This window comes from Asparagus officinalis, chromosome 1, assembly GCF_001876935.1.
Source record: "Asparagus officinalis chromosome 1, Aspof.V1, whole genome shotgun sequence".
Taxonomy (NCBI): domain Eukaryota; kingdom Viridiplantae; phylum Streptophyta; class Magnoliopsida; order Asparagales; family Asparagaceae; genus Asparagus; species Asparagus officinalis.
In genome coordinates this window covers 111,726,659-111,748,285 of record NC_033794.1, presented here as the reverse complement: position 1 = coordinate 111,748,285, position 21,627 = coordinate 111,726,659, and the positions used below count along the sequence as shown (strand labels likewise).

The following is a 21,627-nucleotide window of genomic DNA, read 5'->3' as shown; positions in this document are numbered from 1 at the left end:
TTATTAATATATGTTATTAAAATATTATATAATATTATAATAAATATGTTATACTATAATTACTATTATATAATATTATTAATATATGTTATTAAAATATAAATATATATTATATTTTATATATCATATCATATATTTATAATATAATTAGCATGTATTAGTTAAGTAATACAAAAATATTTTAAAATTAACTAAGCTACATTAATCTTGCTGGCTTTTCATACTGTTCCCTAGATAGTTACACTTGATACCTGCAATATATTGCAATAGTTACTTCTCATTATAATTATTTAATAAGGTAAATTACACTAGTCCCTTATGAATTTTCTGCCTATATAAACTTTTAAAATTACACTAAAACGTAATGACTTTTCTATTTCAAAGAAGACCCCCGATAACTTTCTGAATTTTGGAGATAACCCTATAAATTAGACCAGAAAATGGCATAAAACGATATTTTGAAAGTTATTGGGGGTTCGACAATTTATCTAAAAGGTATTGGGGGCTTTCTGCAAATGTTATTATATGTTTAATGTGATTTCAAAAGTTCATAGGGTCTATTTACTATAAAATGTTGAAAGTTCATGATAGTTTACTGTAATTTACCTTATTTAATATTATAATTCTTATTTTAAGTAATAATATTAAAATAATTATATTGTCTATATACTATAAAAATTTATCTATTTATTTTTGTAATTATTCTCTTAAATAATTTAGTACTACAAATTTTTTATAAATTTTTGTTATACTATCATTAACAACTAATATTACTATTTAATTAATATGTAGTTTTATTGTAAAAATGTTAGTTTTCAATCATTACCAAGTATACATTATTCAGTACCATGTAATAACCTTTGAGAAAATACTCTAAAAATAATATTAATTTGTTTATTTAATTTATTTAATAATATAATACTAAATTAAAAAGTATAATTTGTAATTTATGTGATATTATTAAAATAATTATGTTATTTATGCGATTCAAAATTTATTCTATTTATTTTATTGCTCATTGAATTATAGTATAATTCTTAGTAGTATTTAGTAACATATATTCTATTTATACTATTATTTTAATTATTTTATTTTAATTCATAAATAATTATTATAATAAATTCAATTGGTTACTACTAATAATTGTGTATACTTATTTTATAAATTATTTTATTTTATTATTTTTAAATAACTAATAGTTATAATATTATTGATAATTAAAATTGTTTAGGAAGGTGAGGATGTGCATAATTAATAAGATGTTATATTTACTTAATAAAAGATTAATTAGAGGTAATGACATAGTCAGAATTTATTAAAATTTAAGGGGGGCAAAAATAAAATTAAAAGTGTTAACACCTCAATCATATTTTTATAGTAGTATAGATATAGATAAAAAAATAATTAATAAGTGACCATGCATCTATCTTTTTGTTCAACTTCTAAATGTGCTTTAGCGTACGGGGCTCAGGTGGCTGCTCTATGGCGGGTATCTTCTCGGGGTTGATCTCAATACCTCTCTGGGTGATCATGAATCTAAGGTGTTTATCCGATTGGACCCTAAAAGTGCATTTAGCTAGGTTGAGCTTCATGTGGTAGCGCTGAAGGATGTAGAAGGCCTCATCAATGTCAGCTATATGGGTCGACTGTAAAACCCCATAAAATTTAAATACTATATGAAAAATGATGATAATAAATATATTATATAGTGATAAAAACATATTTTGATGTTTGAGTATGCTAGGGATTGATTTGAGATTAATCCAATGTATACATATGAATATAGGAGTGAAATCATGCACGGTATTTACGAGCTTGAATATGAAAAAAACGGCCAGTTAAAAGTTTTTATATTTTACACATTGATACAGTAAGAATTTGGAAATACTCAAAAGATAAAAGTTGTAGGACTTTTCAATAGCTTTCCAAAAATTCTTCGATCACCTCATTCTGAGGTCGGAGGAGAAAGTTATAGCCAAAATATCAAAGATTATTTTCCTAGTCATACTAGGTTTCCTAGTTCGGGTCAAACATGTTTGTTTCGGGTTTGTTTCTATAAATACATGTGTTTTTCACAAAAATTCTCTCTTTTTATCAAATCTCTGAACCCTAGTAGCCACCCTCTCCCCTCAAAAACCTTAGATCACTTTTTTGGTGAATTTTGAGAGCTTTGTGAAGCAATTATCGAGAAGAGGGCGAGTTTAATTGTCGGTTTTTGGCGAGGAAGAACTTGTTTTCTTGCATCGTTGAGTTTTTATAGCAGCGTTTGAGGCAAGATCATCTTCCTACAAACCCTTTCCTTAGTAAAGATTAAGTTTTTATTAATTATAATGATGAATCTCATGTTGAAGTGTAACCTCATGCTTTAAAAACATGATTTTTGAGGTTAAATCTTAATCTAATGATAGATATGAAGTTTATTTCTTGCTGTTTATATTAGTAACATGATCATGATCATTAAGGTTACTTTTAATTTTGTTTTTAACTTATTAATCATGTTCTAATCATGTTTAAAACCTAGATTTATTATTAATTGAGTTTTCATGTAAAAGAGAGATGTTTAAACCCTAGGTTTATGATACCTAAGTTCTGTAACATGTTTAAATAATTTTTCATCTCTGTTAATTATGTAGAATTTATCATGTTCAGTTAACCTTATGGACAAATTTCATGTTTTATTTGAGAAATTGATTAATTAGGATGTTAATCCTAATTAGATTAAATCAAAAATTTAATTTTTATGGAGATGATCTTCTATTATTTAATGTTTAAGTTTTAATATTGTTATATATATCATGATGATATAAATAAGTATTTAAATATAATTACAAATTATGCAAACCCGAAAACCTAAGAACTAGATATTTCTCTGGCCGGTCGACCGGCACCCTAGGGGCGGTCGATCGGTAAAGTCATGTGCGTGCACGTTGTGCACAATGCTCTGTTTGATCGACCGGCATCCTTAGGGCGGTCAACTGACCTGGGATATTTTTGACATGTAGTTTTGTTTCTTGCATTTTTTAATGCGATCGCGGGAATCGAGTCGTACGATGATACATGTACAATCATGGGTACACCTGAATAGTATTATAGCACACCACAAGTATTCTGAAAGGGGATTATGATGAATTTGTTTCGATTATACTTGAGATAAAGGTTGATTACACATTTATATACATGTTGGATATCGTTGATGAGCATCACTCAGTACTATGGGAGTAGTACGTCGATATACCATTAGTATATGCCATTGAGTCGGGATTAGAATGCTTTATCTAGCAGTGCATCCCGCACTAGGGTGCGATGAGACTTGTGAGTCGTATTTTTAGTATGCCTACTTGATAGTCCGTCTCACACTTGTTATGTGTACAGAGATACGATGAGACTAATGAGCAATGTACACTGTTAGGATACCGACCGGGTAGTCCATCCCGCATGATGATGTGATAAATCAGAATCTTACAAGGATTTACATTGAGACAATTGTTGATAACCTGAGTCTTTGGCGTATGCCAGTTATGTATATGACTCATTGCTGAGATATATGATCGAGGTACTTTGCCCTTGAAAGTACGCGGGTTATATGCTGATATTTATCTTATCTCCTAGTGAGAGTAGAATATATTATAAATACGATACTATGAATGTCTTTACTTTATGTATTGCTTTATTTTATTATTAGGTTGGGATCAATGATTAGCGATTCATAATTTGAGATATATAATATATACATGAGGGTTTCCTTGTTTGGATTATTTCGCTCGACGTACCAGTCCCGTGTTGTGGGTTTCTAGTTATTGATTTCATTTAGATTGTTTATCTCTAGTTCGATGTTAATGTTTAGACGTCTACAATTTGAGATATATGGTATATATATGAGAGTTTCTTTGTTTGGATTATTTCGCTCAACGTACTACGTCTCGTCTTGTAGGTGTCTAAATATTAACTCTATTAGATACAGGGAAAATAGTCCAGGTAGACTATGCTTAATAGGTAGAGCTTCTATTTCATCTAGCAACCCTTCTCCTGGGGGCAGATGGATGTAGTTTTGCTGTAATGCTCTGACGCTCTTGTTATTGTTCTTTTTATTTTAAAATTTTTTTCTGGTAGCTCAAAGTTTTGGAGAGCCGCAGGATGACAGAGCTCTTGTATAGTAATCGTCGCATTAATTATCAGTAGAGGTTCTATAGTACATTTATGTTTCCATTTAGTTATTTGAGTTGTATTTTATTTTGTAAAGGCTATGAGCCTTAGTTACATTTCCAGTTGATTCTTGGTTACATTATTTCAGAGATCAGGTGTTTGTAGTTTTATTCATTTGAGATATGGTTTAATTTATGAGATTTATCCTTCTATACCATGTCTATTGTATTTATTTACCTTATTTTACCTGTTTTGTACCTACACTTCTTTTTTATTCCACTAGAGAATATTACTATGATTGGTAAAACGTGTTATTGCACAGTGTGGGTGTATGGTAGGTTTGACATCTCTGGATTCACCTTGAACTACAGCCATATGTGAAAACAGGAGTGTCACATCGACACCCGCTTCGACTTCACCTGGATGTCATCCATATAAGCTTCCACATTTCAGCTAATTTGGGGCTTGAAGATCTTGTTGACGAGCCGCAAGTAGGTGACGCCAGCATTCTTGAGACCGAAGGGCATCACCTTATAACAATACGTCCCTTGGTCTGTAATAAATGAAGTTTTCTCTTGGTCATGCTCCACCGTACGGATCTAATCGTAGCCAGAGAAGGCATCTATGAAACTGAGTAGTTAATGCTCTGTGCTTTCGTTAATAAGCTGGTTGATTCGAGGGAGAGGGTAGCGATCCTTTCGGCAGGCCTTATTAAGGTCAGTGAAGTTTACACACATCCTCTACTTGTTGAGAGCCTTCTTCACCATCACCACATTGGATAGCCATTTGGGGTATTGCACCTCCCGAATAAATCTAGCTCTTAGGAGTCGGTCGACCTCATTAGCGGTCATCTTCTATCTTTTAGGACCAAGATGTTGCTTCTTCTGTCTAACTGGCTTAGTGTGCCGATCGATTGTGAACTCATGGCTTATTACTTCGGGAGGGATCCTGTGCATATCTTCGGTGTTAGTTCTCTTGTTTTGATGATGATTTATAAACCCTATTATAGATACTAATTACTTGTTGAGTGATATAATACAGGATATATTTTGTCAAGCAATTTAGTGCCACATTTGGAGGATGGATGGAACTTGCACCCTAACGATGATATCCAAGGAGGTGGAGGTAAGTTGATGAAGAAAAGCTATTTAAAGAGCAGCATATACAAGATGAGCTTCATCAACAAATTAGCAAATATCAAGCCTCAAGAGTTGTATACATATGTGAGAGATATTTGTATTTTTTACTTTCTCTCTAGATCATAATGTAGGCAAGAAGCAAAGTAGATAATATTTGAAGCAATTTGGGTTCACACACACACACTTTTAAAATCATGTTTTTGACCAATTTTGAAAAATGATAAGTTTTTACATTTGGGAAATAATTTTTTAAAAATTCCTTTTCTAACATGTTTATATTCATATTTATAAACATTTCCCAAAGTTTGACATTTTTTAGAATTTATTTGCTATTTTGAAAGGCACCTCAAAAATTAAATTTTTATTTTTAAACAAGCTCTGTTCATGTTATCAGTCGACTGAACAGTGTTATTAGTCGACTAAAAACTGTCTGGAAAAATAGAAAAGTTTCTGCTCAGTCGACCGATGAACCATCAGTCGACCGAAGCAGGTCATTAGTCGACAAATGAATTCATCTGTCGACCGATAAAGTCTGAGTGGCCTCCAACGATCAGTTCATCAGTCGACTGAACAGTACCATCAGTCAATTGATGGCATTGTAACGGCTAGTTTTGGTTTCAGCTAAAATTTTGGGATTTTGGATTTTGTTTGGGATTTGGGCTATTGTTTAGGGATCCTATATGTACCTCTTTGCCCTCTTCACTTTAGTAACTAAGCAAGTAAGAAAAATTCTTTGAGTTTGTGTTTATTGTGTGTTTTGAGCTTAAACTCTCATTCTTCTCTATTTCGGATTTACACTTTTAATACCCACAACCCTAAGCTTCATTTGCAATCTCTTAATCCTTGCTATATGGGTGTTGTAAGAGAGATTTTTCCATCTTATTCTACTGTGTGGAGAGCTTGATCTTGAGGAGATCAAATTGTGTGGTTGTGAGATCTCGGGGGAGATCGTTGTAAAGAAGTTCCGGCTTTCAAACCGGGTGTGTTTAGTGGATTACCATTGGGAGAGGTGATCAGGGACGTAGGTCATGGGGACCGAACATTGTGAACACATTGGCATGCAATTTGACTAACTATTCTCTAACTCTCTCTCTCTCTCTCTCTCTCTCTCTCTCTCTCTCTCTCTCTTTTTTTTAATATTCTCTCTCTCTCTCTCTCTCTCTCTCTCTCTCTCTCTCTCTCTCTCTCTCTCTTATTTATTACCATAGTTTTAAATTTGCGTCTTGTGTTGCATTGAATTTTATTAATTACATATTTATTGTTTGATTACCCTATTCACCCCCTAGGGTAATTTCATTCGGGTCCCCAAGCAAATATGTTAGTGTTCGCCAACATGAACGCAATCATCTCCCCTCGTTGAGGCTCTACGTGGGCGGATCCAATCTTGACCTTCTTCAACCCTTGTTGATCAATCGGTATCTCCTAAAGTTCTTCGAGGGGTGTCGCCCTTTTTTGCTCCAGTGCTTTCTCTATCTGGCAAGCCTTTTTGATGGGTAAGGTCTCTTGCACCCCCTTGCCCTTTATCAAGAGTAGGAAGCACGATCCGGCCTTCCTCTGGTTACTCCTAGCCACGGTGACTCCTTCCTGAGTCGGAACTTCATCATTTGGTGATATGTGGAAGGGACGGCTCACAAGAGATGGAGACATTGTAGGTCGATTTGAGGTCCATTACCACAAACTAGACTTGAACAGTTGACTGTCGAGGGTACTCGTTGACTGTTAGGGGGAGTGTGATCATCACTTCTGGTTGGAGTGCATGCCCGTAAAGCTGATGAGCGGGCACCTACATGGCTATAATCGGGACTTGTCAATGCCCATCTGGTTTAAAGCGTCGATGTAGGACATCGACCGAGCTCCTCGTGTCGACCATGATCCTGTTGACTTAGAAACTATCAATGTTAGCCATAATGGCAATTAGATCACCATGAGGCATCTCCACGCCTTTCAAGTTAGCATCGCTGAAAGATATGTGCTCTTCTGCTCTTGCCTTCTTGTCACACATGTTCACCAGTAATGATCGCTTGACATATCTCTTCTGAGCGTTGTTAGATGATCCTCTCACTGTGGGACCGCCACTGATTATGTTGATGACCCCCTTATGGCTTGGTTCAAGGGCTCGATTGTCAGGCTGCGGCTGAGGATAAGGTGACCGTAAATGGGATCTCCTATTGACTTCCCCAGTTGTGACTTCTCTCCTATCTCTCTGGGAGACAAACTTCTTCAAGAACCCTCCCTGGATCAAATCCGTAATGTCTCTCTGGAGGACTCGATAGTCATTAGTGAGGTAACCATGGTCTCGATGATATCGACAATATTGTCGAGCATCGTGACTCTGAGGGTCCGACCTTATCTTAGGAAGAGCCATGTTAAGGTACCCCTTATAGACCATGCAGAGGGCATCAGTAAGAGAGGTGCTGAGAACAGTGACGACTGGTCTTGGTGCTGGCTCCCTCCTTTGGTCCTCCTGTCAGACCGGTTTGGGTGGGAGTCGACTCTGGGGGGTGGTTCACTGATTCAAGTCTAGAAAAGAGATCCCTAGCCAGCTCCCGCACTGGCTGAGTCACCTGGGCCACCGTGGTGGTCACTGGTGTGGCTGGTGCAACATGAGTTGTTGAAGCTGGGACTATTATTACTGTTGGGATTACTAGCGTCGCCGCTGCCACCACTATTGCTTATGTTGCCCTAGCAACATTCTTGTAGGCACGGGCATCCTGCATATCCATATACCTGTGAGCCTTGGCCATCAATTGATCGTAAATGGAGCATCGCTTCTTGGCGAGTGAATCGGTCAATTCATTGTTTGATAGGCTGGCTACAATGGCCAACATGGTGACCATGCTCCCTGGGTTGTCGACCTCCAGCTGCTTGGCTTGGAACCTCTTGAAATAGCTTTGGAGGCTCTCTCCGGGCTCCTGCCTTATCTAAATGAGCATGTGAGTAAGTAATTTTTGCTTGGTGTCAGCCATGAAGTGGTGCACAAATTTATGGCTGAGCTGCTCGAAGCTGGCGATGAACTTCTTCTCTAGATAGTTCCATCAGAGCTTGGTGCTTTCCAATAAGGTGATGGGAAAACACATGTAGATAAAGTCTTTGGGCGCCTGCAGCATACTCATCATGTCCTAGTAATTTTGTATATGCTCCGTAGGGTCTCCCTCGCTCTTGGTCTCCCTCGCCCTTGTACTTCTCTACTTGGGGCATCTTGAATTTCTCACTGGTGACATTCATGCTGTCATCTGTAAGAGGAGTATCCCCCCTCCCCCATAGCTTTGGCGATTGATCGGTAAGTTTGATCATAACCGGAGGCTATATAGGTAGCTGAGAGGCCTAGAGCGACGCGGTAGCACCGAGGATCTCACCGAGCTCCTAGGATGGTGTGCTCCCTTCCATCACGACTGGGGTTAGGACTTTCCCCAATCATCTTCGTGTATGGAAGGTAGTGATGGTGAAGATTGGCTCGGTGTGCTCGACGCGGCTTCTCTCCTGTCCGGCATGGGCAACATGCAGAGGTGAAAGAGCCTTTAGCTGGGCTCCCGTTGGAGGATGAGTTGCCGAAGGCTACCCTCCTGATGGTTGAGGAGCAGTGGAGTGAGTGGGCTGGGGAGGAGCGATCTGATGGAGGAGTTCGACGGTGAAAGCAACAAACTATTGCTGGAAGGCTTGAGTGATCCGCTAGGTGGATTCTTCAAGTTGAGCCCGCGTGACATAGGTTGGATATGGCTCTCCAGGGATGAACTGATCATACATATACTCATAATCTGGCACGATTGCTCAGAGAAGAAAGAAGGTTTCACAGTTGGCGCCAAACTATTGATGTATGAAATCACACGGTCAAATAAGGGATTGATTAAGTTGAAGGATGTCCTCTAACTCTCTAAATGTCTGGTTCTTAAATAAACCGTTCTTTCCTGCACAAGTAACAAATCGTAAGAGGGTGGGGTGGGTTTCCTCGGCTGTTCTTCCGACGATCAAGTCAATGAGTTGCTTGAGTTGAGAAGTAAAAATGAACTGCAATAGTTCTTAAGCAGAGAGAGTAGTGGAAAAGAACTTACCCTATAATTAAAAATAGTCTCTCTTTTTATAGTAGTGACAAGAGGGTAGAATGGTAACTTCGGTCGAGTATAGGCCACGTCATCCTCAGCTTTACAGGTGTCGGCCGACGTGTGGAGGAGATGTAACTTTGGTACTCAATGCGAAGTGATTGGGGATGTACGATGCTGACGTGGTCCGATATGTCATAAATACTATTGGGGGGCAGAGGAATGATGGTGCCCATAATGTATTTAATGATATTTATTGAGAGGTGATTGGTAACCAGTGCATAGGAGGGGGCTCGAGGCTTGAGGCATTACATCGCCTTTCTACTCGTCTGGTGGTTGAGAAGTACCGTATTATGAGTCGCCCTCGCAAGGTGTCGACTAATTGGTTGGCTGAGTGAAGTGGTTAAGCAGTCGACTCAGCCGGGGGATGACACATAATGCCTTTCGGGTCGTCGATGCGTGACGCCTTTAGGGTTGTCGTCACGTAACGCCTTTCGAGTCGTCTTCGCAGGATGTCGGCTTGTTAAGTCGACTGAATTGGGCTTCTATCTTGAAACGCTTGACTTGATTATGCATAATGTGAGACGTTTTGTCTGTCATTGGTTGGAGATTATTTCTCATCACAAAAATGGCTATAATAATAACAGTGTGTAAAAGGGACTTAATGATGAAGATAACGTTAAAAACCCAGTGATTATTTCTAAGTATTAAAAACTCAAATGATAGTTGGTCAACACATTAGGAAAATCCATTGAATCTTTGCATGTATAGCAGATAGCCCCTTAGGATAAAAAGAGTTAAAATAAAATTTAACCTAGAGGGTCCATTTGCAACAACAAAGCTAGAGGGTAGTAAATTTGAGATAGAACCCCGCGAACTTTTAGCATTTTACAGTAAATCCCAATAACCTCTAAATCGCAATGAACATCCAATAACTATTGAAATTGCATGAAACCTTCAATAAGTTTTCTTATTTTATAGATGATCCCCATGTAGGCTGTCTAAAAATCACAATAGATAGCTAATCCCCATCAAACACCGATGATGAAAGTTACAATCTGACGACTTCCAGAAGGCTACAATTTGAAGACTTTCACGTGAATCGATGAAGGTTACAATCTGACGACCTTCACAATAATTGATGAAAGCTCTAATCAACAGCCTCCACAATCAACATCGGGAGTTACAATCTGACGACTCTCACATATCAGAGAGCTAAAGTAAAGATTACAAAATGACGATCTTTGCAACACTTCGATAGAAAGAGACTACAAATCGATGGTCTCTTCAAATCAAGACGTGGAAGTCCTCCCCGCGTACCAGCATCAAGATGCGCCGCGTTCATAGCCACGAACGCAGCTCAAACGCAGTCTCTGAAAGCTGCAAACACAGCTTCCATCCGCTGCCAAACGCAGCTTCCAAATCGCTGCAAACGCAACTTAGACGCATCTTCTAACGCTGCCAAACGCAGCTTCTAACGCTGCCAAACGCAGCTTCCAAATCGCTGCAAACGCAGCTTAGACGCAGCTTCCAACGCTGCCAACGCAGCTTCCAAATCGCTGCAAACGCAGCTCAGATGCAGCTTCCAACGCCGAAAACGCAGCTCCAAAAGCTGCAAACGCAGCTCAGATTCGGCTGCCAACGTAGCTCATGTTCGGCCGCAAACGCAGCTTCCAACAAACTGCCAACGCAGCTTCCAACAAGACGCTGCGTCCGAGCCTCCAGATGCTGCGTTCAAACGCAGATTTCATTCCAGAATGCAGGATTTGCGTTTGACTCGTTCAAACACGAGCTGAACGGTTTCAAAACCATTTTCCACGATCTGAGGGGATCACAACTCCATTCAGGAGTGATTTAAGGGGCGGTTACATCCTATTAGCCCTACTTAGGAGCGAATTAAGGGGGTGGTTACACCCTTTAATCCTCTATAAATAACTAAAAATCAATTCAGTTTGGGGCTTCGGTTCTGATCTTTTGTTTGTGGAAAAATTTGCAGTAAAAAGAAATGAAGGAAATTTGATCTGTATTCCTTTAATCTCAATTACAATTGGATTTCCTGATTACAAAAGAGAGGAGAATGATGATTCTCCCCTTTGTTTAATTCTGGGTTCTTCACGGTGGCGATGGAGTGCCTCCCTCGAATGCTCGCGTCGAGTTTACTCTCCGTTGACGATCTGAACATCTTGATTCACTGGAACGTGGTCTTCTCCTCACGATTTGACGTTGTGAAGAACTTGCAAAGCAAGTTTTAGAACTCTTGATGAGTTGATTGATCTTAACCGTAATTGGTTAAACAAGCCAATGATCTCTTCTTTGCTGCCAAAAAGAAGGATGAAAGATCCAGCCCCTGCTGCCAAGGAGTCCTAGCCGAAGGATCAGAACCAAAGCCCCAAACTGAATTGATTTTTAGTTATTTATAGAGGATTAAAGGGTGTAACCACCCCCTTAATTCGCTCCTAAGTGGGGCTAATAGGATGTAATCACCCCTTAAATCACTCTTGAGTGGGGTTGTGATCCCCTCAGATCGTGGAAAATGGTTTTGAAACCGTTCAGCTCGTGTTTGAACGAGTCAAACGCAAATTCTGCATTCTGAAATAAAATCTGCGTTTGAACGCAGCGTCTGGAGGCTCGGACGCAGCGTCTTGTTGGAAGCTGCGTTGGCAGTTAGCGTCTGGAGGCTCGGACGCAGCGTCTTGTTGGAAGCTGCGTTGGCAGTTTGTTGGAAGCTGCGTTTGTGGCCGAACATGGGCTACGTTGGCGGCCGAATCTGAGCTGCGTTTGCAGCTTTTGGAGCTGCGTTTGCGACGTTGGAAGCTGCATCTGAGCTGCGTTTACAGCGATTTGGAAGCTACGTTGGCAGCATTAGAAGCTGGGTCTGAGCTGCGTTTGCAGCGATTTGGAAACTGCATTTGGCAGCGTTAGAAGCTGCGTCTGAGCTGCGTTTGCAGCGATTTGGAAGCTGCGTTTGGCAGCGCATGGAAGCTGCGTTTGTAGCTTTCGGAGGCTGCGTTTGAGCTGCGGTCGTGGCTATGAACGCGGCGCATCTTGATGCTGGTACGCGGGGAGGACTTCCACGTCTTGATTTGAAGAGACCGTTGATTTGTAGTCTCTTTCTGTCGAAGTGTTGCAAAGATCGTCATTTTGTAATCTTTGGTTTAGCTCTCTGATATGTGAGAGTCGTCAGATTGTAACTCCCGATGTTGATTGTGGAGGCTGTTGATTAGAGCTTTCATTAATTGTTGTGAAGGTCGTCAGATTGTAACCTTTATCGATCCACGTGAAAGTCTTCAAATTGTAGCCTTCTGGAAGTCGTCAGATTGTAACTTCCATCATCGGTGTTTGATGGGTATCAGCTATCTATTGTGATTTTTAGACAGCCTACACCCCATGACATGACTATCAATCCACATTTAGGATCTAAATGTGTCTCCAACATAAAATGTGGACTGAGAAGTCATGGGGGTTATCTACAAAACACATAAACTTATTGGTAATTTTCTGCAATTCCAATAATTATTGGGGGTTTAGTGCAGCTTTAGAAGTTATTGGGGTTGCACTACAAATAAAAGTTCCTGTGGGTTAAGTGTAATTTACCCTTCAAAATAATACTAGGGCGCGTCGGCGCCTAGCCGCGATTAACCCCAAAAAGATCATTTTTTTAACCCTCCTGTTTCTCTTTATTTCCCACCATTTTTACGATTAAAGAAGCCAAATCCAACCTCTAATCAAATCTCAAATCTCCCGCCTCGGCGGTGGAGGCGGTTAGGGCTGACGTGGAGGCAGACTCCGTGCAGCCTACAGGCGACGATGATGGCCGCGATGTGGTATAATTTTGTTCTGCATGTGAAAGTGGAATTTTGGTGTTCATTTTTTTTTTAAGTTTCTGAATAGGAAAGAATCTGGATGGGTTGAAATTCACAGATAACTACTGACATTTTGATTCATTAACGTATGCTGGTGAACGAGGCTGTGAATTATCTTATGGCATTTTCTATTCCTAACAATTTTCTTCTTAAGTTCACGTATAATTCCTCGATAAATTTCATTAATGTATGATCGTAAATTACTGTTAATTGGACATTTATGGTTATCATTACCTGAAATTTTTATGATTCTTAAAAGATCTTGCCATTACACCAAAACTCATATGGTGTGTTTGGGAGTTTACTAAGGGAAGGGAAGGAAAGGTAAACAACGGGAAGGGAAGGGAAGGGAAGGGAAGGGAAGAGAATTGTAATATATTGTTTGGGAGTTAAGTAAGGTGAATGAAGGTGAAAGGAAGTAAATATATGTAAATTTACATAAATGACTTTATACTAATAACACATCAGTCCTTTTATTTGTTTTGATGGGGGTAAGAATGTCATTACACCCCTTTACCCTCCTTTACCCTCCTCTACCGCCCAAATCGGGGGAAAGAAAACAAAGCAATTTTACCCTCCTTTCCCCTTCCTTCCTCCTCTCTACCCTCCTTAAAAAAACTCCCAAACAATGTGAAAGTCTCATTTCTCTTCCCCTCCCCCTCTCTACCCTCCATCCAAACAGGGCAATAAGGACTAAGTGTTATATTTTTATATTCTAATATGTCCACACAGGTTGAGCGCCCTCTTTGTGGACCGAAACCTAGATTCATGCAACAGTGTCAAGTTTTATAAAATCTGCTTTAAATTTGTGGCCAGTTGGATTTGAACCTGGGTTGCTCTAATACCATCTTAAAAGACCCTGCCACTATCACACCATATCAAAGTCCCTAACCAATTGCTCCAAAACTTTAAAGTTATGATGAGCGTTGAGGTTCATATTTTTATATTATGACATTGATGTACTTAGTTCTCTATCCTAATCAGCAAAGTCTTTTTTTATTAAGGATCTTGTTTCTCTTTTGTTCGCATGCTTAATTTAGTTAGGTTGCACTTGGAGACGATTGTAACTCAAAAAAAGACCATTAAAATCGGGAAAGCAAGCTCAGAAGCTAGCGAATGATATTTAATTACACCCACTTAATTATGCTTGGGATCATCAGAACAATTCATGGAGTTTGCCAGACTGTACTCGAGCTGCTCATCCTATGGAACTAATGCCAGGACCCTTCTGCCATTGATTTTTCATTGGTAAAGGAACAATGACTTTTTCCTGTTTAATGTTTTGTGCAAATTATGTATTTATGATTTCTTAGTTCTTACAATTTCATAGATCTGTCCATATCTCATCTATGTATAGTTGTAAATTTTTTTTTTGAAGTACTACACTTACCTCTCCAATTCTATTTAGTATTGTTCATGTGCTTTTCTTGTTTTGACCTCTACCATGCTTTGTTTATGCAAACAAATTTTAAACTGCTTATCATTTTGGCTTTCGAGCAGGATTCTTCATCTTCTCATGTAGTTATATTGTTCCAGTAGTTTGCATGTACACAAATGACAAATATTGAACAATATTTACACTCGGCTTATTTGATGGATGACAAAAAAAAAGGCAAGGTATGGATGTAATTCATAGATTTTGATGTTATGATTCAGTGACTTGGAGAATTATAAATATTATTCAAACGGCAATCCATAATAACTTTTATTCATAAGCATGAAAACATTTAACGCAAATTAAACTACACAATCAAGCCACACAACATACAATATACCACCACTGTAACGCTGCATTAACTATCAGAATATAACCACATGCCTCTGCTGCTCTTATTATATTGATTATATGGGCCACTTTATCCGTAGTTTATCTAAGAGTCCAAGCACCAACAGTAGTAATCTGATCCAGAAATCTTCAGCATAGCCTCTGGACTCATGCTCTCAAGCTCCCTCTGCCTCCATGATGGAAAGTTATTCCGAATTTGAGCTTCACCTGACCCCGAGGTGAAATCACGCGGATGAGCCAATGACCGCATTCTGACATAAAGCCTCATGGCAGCCACACAGTCGTCGTATGGATCTTGTATTCCATTCTGAATCTCATATCTATACATTTGAACATTTGAATAAGAGCAGGTTCAAGTGAATATTTGAGGAACATATGGCACATACAACAACAAGAATGAGTAACGCCTTTTCCCAAGTTTTTGTAATCGGCTACAGGAATCCTAGTCTTCTACTCATTTATGGCGAGAGCTATCTCCTCCACTTCTTTTTAACAGCTTGTAACCAAGTTTTCTTAGGCCTACCTCTAGTCCTTCTTTTTCCATTGATTGCAATCTAATAATTTCTCCTAATTATTGCATTCAATGGCCTCCGCTGCACATGATAAAAACATCTCAAAGGATCATCTCTCATTCAATCATTATCATATTCTTCTTAACAATATCAATACGGTTATCTATGTAGAAAGAGAATTATAAATATGTTTCAGGATGGATGAACCAATTCGGACGAAGTAGGTAGTGAGTTTTAGCTTTTAGTTATGTAGGGATGCATTTGTGAAGGAATTAGTTTTCATTGACACAGATGCTATGATGCATATAGCTATTCTTTTTCGGCATTAGATTTGACACGTGCGTGATATATTTATCATGGTAGCTAGAGATGTACACAATCCAGTAGTAGTAGTGGTCAGCTGTAGGAAAGGTACTGACTGATGGTCCCACAACCATGGACCCTAGGAGTGAGGAAAAAGACTGGATGAGGAAAAACTATCACTTAATAGTACTGTCCCTTGTAAGTTTTTCTCCCTCTTCAAAGCATAATGCCAGGACCACTTGCTATGCTTTGTCTAGCTATTGTGTAAAATTACAAGTAAAAAGGTGCTCTATATGTGGATGATATGTGTTCGGTATATTGCCTGTGGATCTGTGAAGACCCCTATACTGATATGTCGTCGGAATTAAAGTTGGCTATATATAACAACTTTCAAGAGCAGGACTTGTTGCCAAAAACAGTAAAGAGTTTAGATGAGAAAGAAAATTATTGTACTTACCCAAGATAGGCCTGTGTTAGATACTTAAGTGAGTTGCTAAGTTTGCTTGTCTTCATTAATGGGGGGTATTTGGCAGTGTCCCTGTGAGCAAGCAACAATGTCAAACTGAAAGCTCTCAGAATATAGCTTTTGAGACTCTTTAATTTAAACCTAACAGTCATAACCACCTGATAAGTAATGAAGGGTATTCGATTCCAAGACGTTGAAGGTCGTGATCTAATCCATGTCCCACCAGAATCCTCGCCTTTCCTCCCCTTGATCGGATCTTCCATATCGCTTCTCCGTTGCATAAGTAATCTTGAATCTTCCTTTGAGCTTGGTTCAATTGCATTGCATCCCTTAAGTGTTCGGATCTTATTCCGGTTGTTTCATACCTAAGGAAATAATTTGAAATTTCATAGCACTCGCTTCAAGTACGCAAGGAATAATTTAAGAAATTTCTTTGTTACCTATAGTTTGTGACTGCTATCTGTGGTTTGATGTAAGTATGGAAGATGATGTTTTCCGCTTCATCGATGAGGCAAACCCTAGCGCAGATATCTAGTGTCCCATCACTTCCTCCTCCAACCATTTTGCACCCCAGTGCGACTACTTTGGCTCCTTGAGCTCTGGCATCAAAATCCAATGAGCTTTGCAAGCCCAACCTTGACATGCGACTCGTGAGACCCTGCAAGAGAAGGTTTTGAAACATTATATTGTCGCGCGCCTATGCGGAAGCGTTGCACGCACACACAACGAACTTGAGATCACAGAAGAAGAAAGCCACACACTTGCACAAACCAAGCCAATTACGACAAATCAAACCAAACACAGAGATATACGTGATTCGGCAATTGCCTACGTCCACGGGGAGAGGATGAGAATATTTCACTATATGGAGGAGAAATACAACGGGTTACAACTCACAAAATCACTCAAATATAACCCTAACCAAAGCTCTCAACTCCCTCATAATATCTCCCTCTCAAAGTGCTCAAAACAAGCTCTCAACTCCCTCATAATATCTCCCTCTCAAAGTGCTCAAAACAATGCTAATTCTCTCCTTTTCTCTTCTTAAGAAACCCTAAAAAACTTGGTCCTATTGATAATAAAACACAATCCCAAACAAAGGAGGATTCCCAAACAAAGGAGGATTCTAAAAAACGAGTCTGCCACACCCTGCACCATGGGTGTGGCAGAGGGTGTGTTGCAGGACAGATTCTGCCACACCCTGCACCGTGGATGTGGCAGGGGGGGGGGTGCAGGACAGATTCTACCACACCCATGGCAGACACCACACTAGGGTGTGGTGGAGTCTGTTTTGGGTTATTCTTCACGTTTTTCACAATTCGACACCACACTAGGGTGTGGTGGAGTCTGTTTTGGGTTATTCTTCACGTTTTTCACAATTCCTTCGCCGTTTTCACATATATATCTAATCTTCATCTGTTGTAGCTGATGATTGCCAGAAAACTTATGAGAGCTAGTGTGGCACATACATTGAGTCAACTCATACTATTTTCTAAAGTCTTACGCCGTTCCTTTCTGCCTGGTCTTATGTTTATCAAAGTAACTGAACTTTTTTGGACAAAATTATCACCAGTTAAACTTTACTTACAGAAGTAGGACGGGACACTTGGCAATATCCCCGATGATATCTTAGAGCAGTCTGGCTATCAAAAATTTTCAAACACAAGTTGCACCCTCGAGCACTGAATACCTTCGAGCACTCTAGTTTTGGCAATGGACCTTAACAAAAGGAAGGATCAAGTTATATCATCAAGCTGTAATGGAACTTAAACTGATGTAACTCAGTGTATGTTGTCCTTTGGGGTTCTTACTGACCTATTAGATGTTCCCTTAGTGATTCAAATGATCTGCAGTGTTTCTGACAAACACCACACTTCGGTTCATGGACTGAGTGGAATGAGACCCTCATGTGCTCCACCAAGTGTTCCTTCTTGTTGTATTGTTTATAGCAAGCTGCGCATTTATTCCTAATAGAGTAAAACAATAGGCAAGTTAAAATGGATGATGATTATGGACAGCATCACGAATATTGTATAATTTAAACTTCTCTAGAAAAGGTATATCAACCCTTGATATGCATGCTGTAACAACTAGAAGTGAGATCAATATTTATAGGAAGTTGGAGCGCGCGCCTTTAGTTCTATCATGTCATTGCCTTTAGGCATGGTATATCATAGGAGATCTATGGAAGTTCACCTATGCTCTGGGTATCTGGAACCCCTATTTTTGGCATTTTATTAAAAAATATACCTATAAGTTAATGAGAGTTGAAAATGAGTTGATTTTCATCTTTTAAGTTCCTCAATGCTAATGAATCTAGTCTCCACAATCAATTAACACATGCTTTATAAGTTGGAAATTTACTAAATATATAGGAAGGTGCATGTATCTAGTAAGACTTAGGGTGTGTTTGGCAACAAGTTAAAATTGGGTCAGGACTGAACTTGGCCCAATTTTAACTTGTTTCTTGTTTGTCAAAATTTTAGGCAAGAGCTGGCCCAATTTTTTTAGCCTAAATAGTGTCACTAAACCAGTTTTCTTTTGAAATAAGAGGGTCTGGTCCAAAAGAAAACTAGTTTGGTACAAAACTGGGCCAGGACTAGTTCTGGCCTAGTTTTGTTCACTTTGCCAAACACACCCTTAGTTTGCTCAGCACTTTCTTTAAGATTCTGCTTCCTTATCTGTGGACTAAAGAAGGCGAAAAACTGTTGAAACATAGACCTCGCGAGGTCAGATGAATTGCATCAAAGGGCCCTGAATGCTCTTTGAAAATTAAGATTCACGTGAGTTATGAATACATCATGTATCAATAAAAGATTTATGAACTGGTGGAACACATCATGTGCAAAGACTGAGATGAAGATTTTAGAAGATGCATGAGAAACAAACTCATAGCAGAGGACAGGAAGCTTACCTCAAAGTTTCAGAACTGTTATCCATTGTAGCTGACTGTTATTGGCCTATTGGATAGCAGGTTATAGCAGTGAGATTTGAGGTTAGTGAACGAGAGGAGCTATAGGTCGTATTTATATGCGAGCATTGGTTGTAAAGCCTTCATGCTTTATGGCCTAGAGTTATGACCTCCACGAGTTCTGTCATACTAGATTAAGGTGATTAATGGTTTGAATTTAGTCACAGTTTCAATAAATTAGACAGAGCAGGTTGCAGATTGTGTTATCTTATTTAGTTTAAGATGGTTTAAGCTTTTTTTTGTTCCACTCCCAAATGAAAGAGATGTTAAGTGTCCTCTGATGACTGTTCTTTCCAAGGTATCTCATATGTTGGATTATGAGTAGCAAGCTAATTACTGAAAGACTTAAGTATATTGCCTGCATATATCCTCTTATCCAAAATCTTGTAAATCTGAGCCTCGAGGGGAAAGGGTTTTGACTTTGAGCATATATCTTTTCTTCAGGATTTAAACTTTTGACCGTTTTCTGTCTCTGGTTCCCTTTTTGACTCCCCAGGATTCTCGTCTTTGAAAGATACCCGGTCAAAAGGAACTGGAAGATAAATGATGGGAACAAAAAAATATATATATTCCATGTCAACAGGATACTACCTTACAACACTGAATTCTTCTGAATGGAATGTCAAAGTGAAAAAGTTTTGTCGCCATGAACACATTTACCTTCCAGAATGGAAAAAATAATTGCTCTTAGACCTTCAAGGAGTTTCTCCCCTTGATGCTGCATCTGAACGAGATTATGTGTTAATTATCATTTTAAATGATCATATAAGATTATCAGCCAGCCTAATATGAATAAGAATGAAGAAGAGATGCACTTCATATCTGAGTAATTTTATTATTACTTTTTTTTGAGAAAAAGGATGGAACACCCCAAAGGTATTCCAGCTAGCTAAATTAAAAGGATGGTTGTTACAGAAAATAGTTCATACTCCCAACCAAGAGTATGCACTAGGGTTCAAGAGAAATTCCTACAAGTAGTAGTACTCCATCTCCTATATACATCTGGAGATAACCACCTAACTGAGTAATTTAAGAGGTTAAGCTACTTCCTATTGCCATTGTTTTAGTCTCCTTTTTCGCATTTTAGTTATTTAGAAGAGCACATGAACCTTGTCAAGTAGTTATAAACTTTTAGTCTCCTTTTTCGCATTTTAGTTATTTAGAAGAGCACATGAACCTTGTCAAGTAGTTATAAACCGTTTGTCAGTGTGTCTACTTACTTTAGTTATTTAGAAGAGCACATGAACCTTGTCAAGTAGTTATAAACCGTTTGTCAGTGTGTCTACTTACCTATAAATTGTCCCTATTGTATTCCCCCTTTTTCATGCTTGATATATTTTTCTGTTAGTTTCTGGACTCCATATTACTGATTTATTATGAGAGTAACAGGTTGCTTGATTGTTTATGCCAAATTCCCTTGATGTCCATTCAGAGATGACAATTCATGTTAGATCCTTGATGTTATAGGACTAAATCACGCTAGATTATTTAAAAGAAACTCATGGGATACAAAATATACCTTACCCTTCAGATTCTGGATCCTTTTGTATAAAGTGGTAGAATAGTGTAGTCGTCAAGGTTTTCAGGTCATTTGACTGCTGGTATATGCATCTTGTTAGAGTATATAACTCTCATACCTCACCATAAATTCATGTTGTAGTGAGTATTGATAATTATTTTTATACTCTAACATGTATCGTAGCCTGAATATTTATTTCGTGGGTTGAAACTTGAAGTCGTGCCGATATCTTTATCTTGTTTAAATTGGCTTTTTAAATGCGTGGCAGATGGGTCTGAACGTAGGTTGCTCCAATACCATGTTAAAGATCTGTTTCACTGAGTTTTGGTGAAGTGGAAAAGGCCTTTAACGCATCTGATATGCCAGTAAAGTCCATTCTTTAGATAATTTTTTCCTTCAAAACTTGTTAGTAATCAAAGAAATAAGTGAACAGATAAATACTAAGGCTTTGTGATACCATGGTGTTTTCCTTGTTGTGTTTTTATAAAAAAAAACATAATGGTGTTGTGTTTTCCTCCTAAAGTGTTTTCAAAACACTATGCTGAGTGTTTTTCGTCAACACTTGTTTGACCTATTATAATGTTAGTATTAAATATATTATAATACTAAATATAATACAATATAATATTATATAGTGTATTATAATATTATATTATACTTTAATGTATTATATTATATTATAATTATTACATATTATTTTCAAATAAAAATATATTTAATTATTTTGGTATATTAATTTGTTATTGTGATATACTATATAATATTTTTAAAATAATACTATTTTATTATTAATATAATATTAATAATATTATTAATATAATGCAATATTATTAATAATATTAATATTGTGTTATTACTAGTGTATATATATTATCGTTTCTAAATATA

General features: G+C 38.1%; 1 protein-coding gene and 1 long non-coding RNA gene across 2 annotated transcripts; one reads left to right on the top strand and one right to left on the bottom strand.

Moving 5' to 3' along the window:
* LOC109843870 lies at nucleotides 12,943–14,562 on the top strand. The gene is made up of 2 exons (XR_002247820.1): nucleotides 12,943–13,143; nucleotides 14,223–14,562. It is a non-coding gene; the product is annotated as an uncharacterized LOC109843870 (long non-coding RNA).
* LOC109843862 (RNA exonuclease 4-like) lies at nucleotides 14,874–19,239 on the bottom strand. The gene is made up of 7 exons (XM_020412824.1): nucleotides 19,164–19,239; nucleotides 18,065–18,216; nucleotides 17,838–17,968; nucleotides 16,690–16,907; nucleotides 16,408–16,614; nucleotides 16,241–16,321; nucleotides 14,874–15,288 (listed from the first exon to the last, which is right to left on the bottom strand). Exons 1-7 carry the CDS (start codon nucleotides 19,187–19,189, stop codon nucleotides 15,054–15,056), a joined length of 1,050 nt encoding a protein of 349 aa, XP_020268413.1. The 5' UTR covers nucleotides 19,190–19,239; the 3' UTR covers nucleotides 14,874–15,053.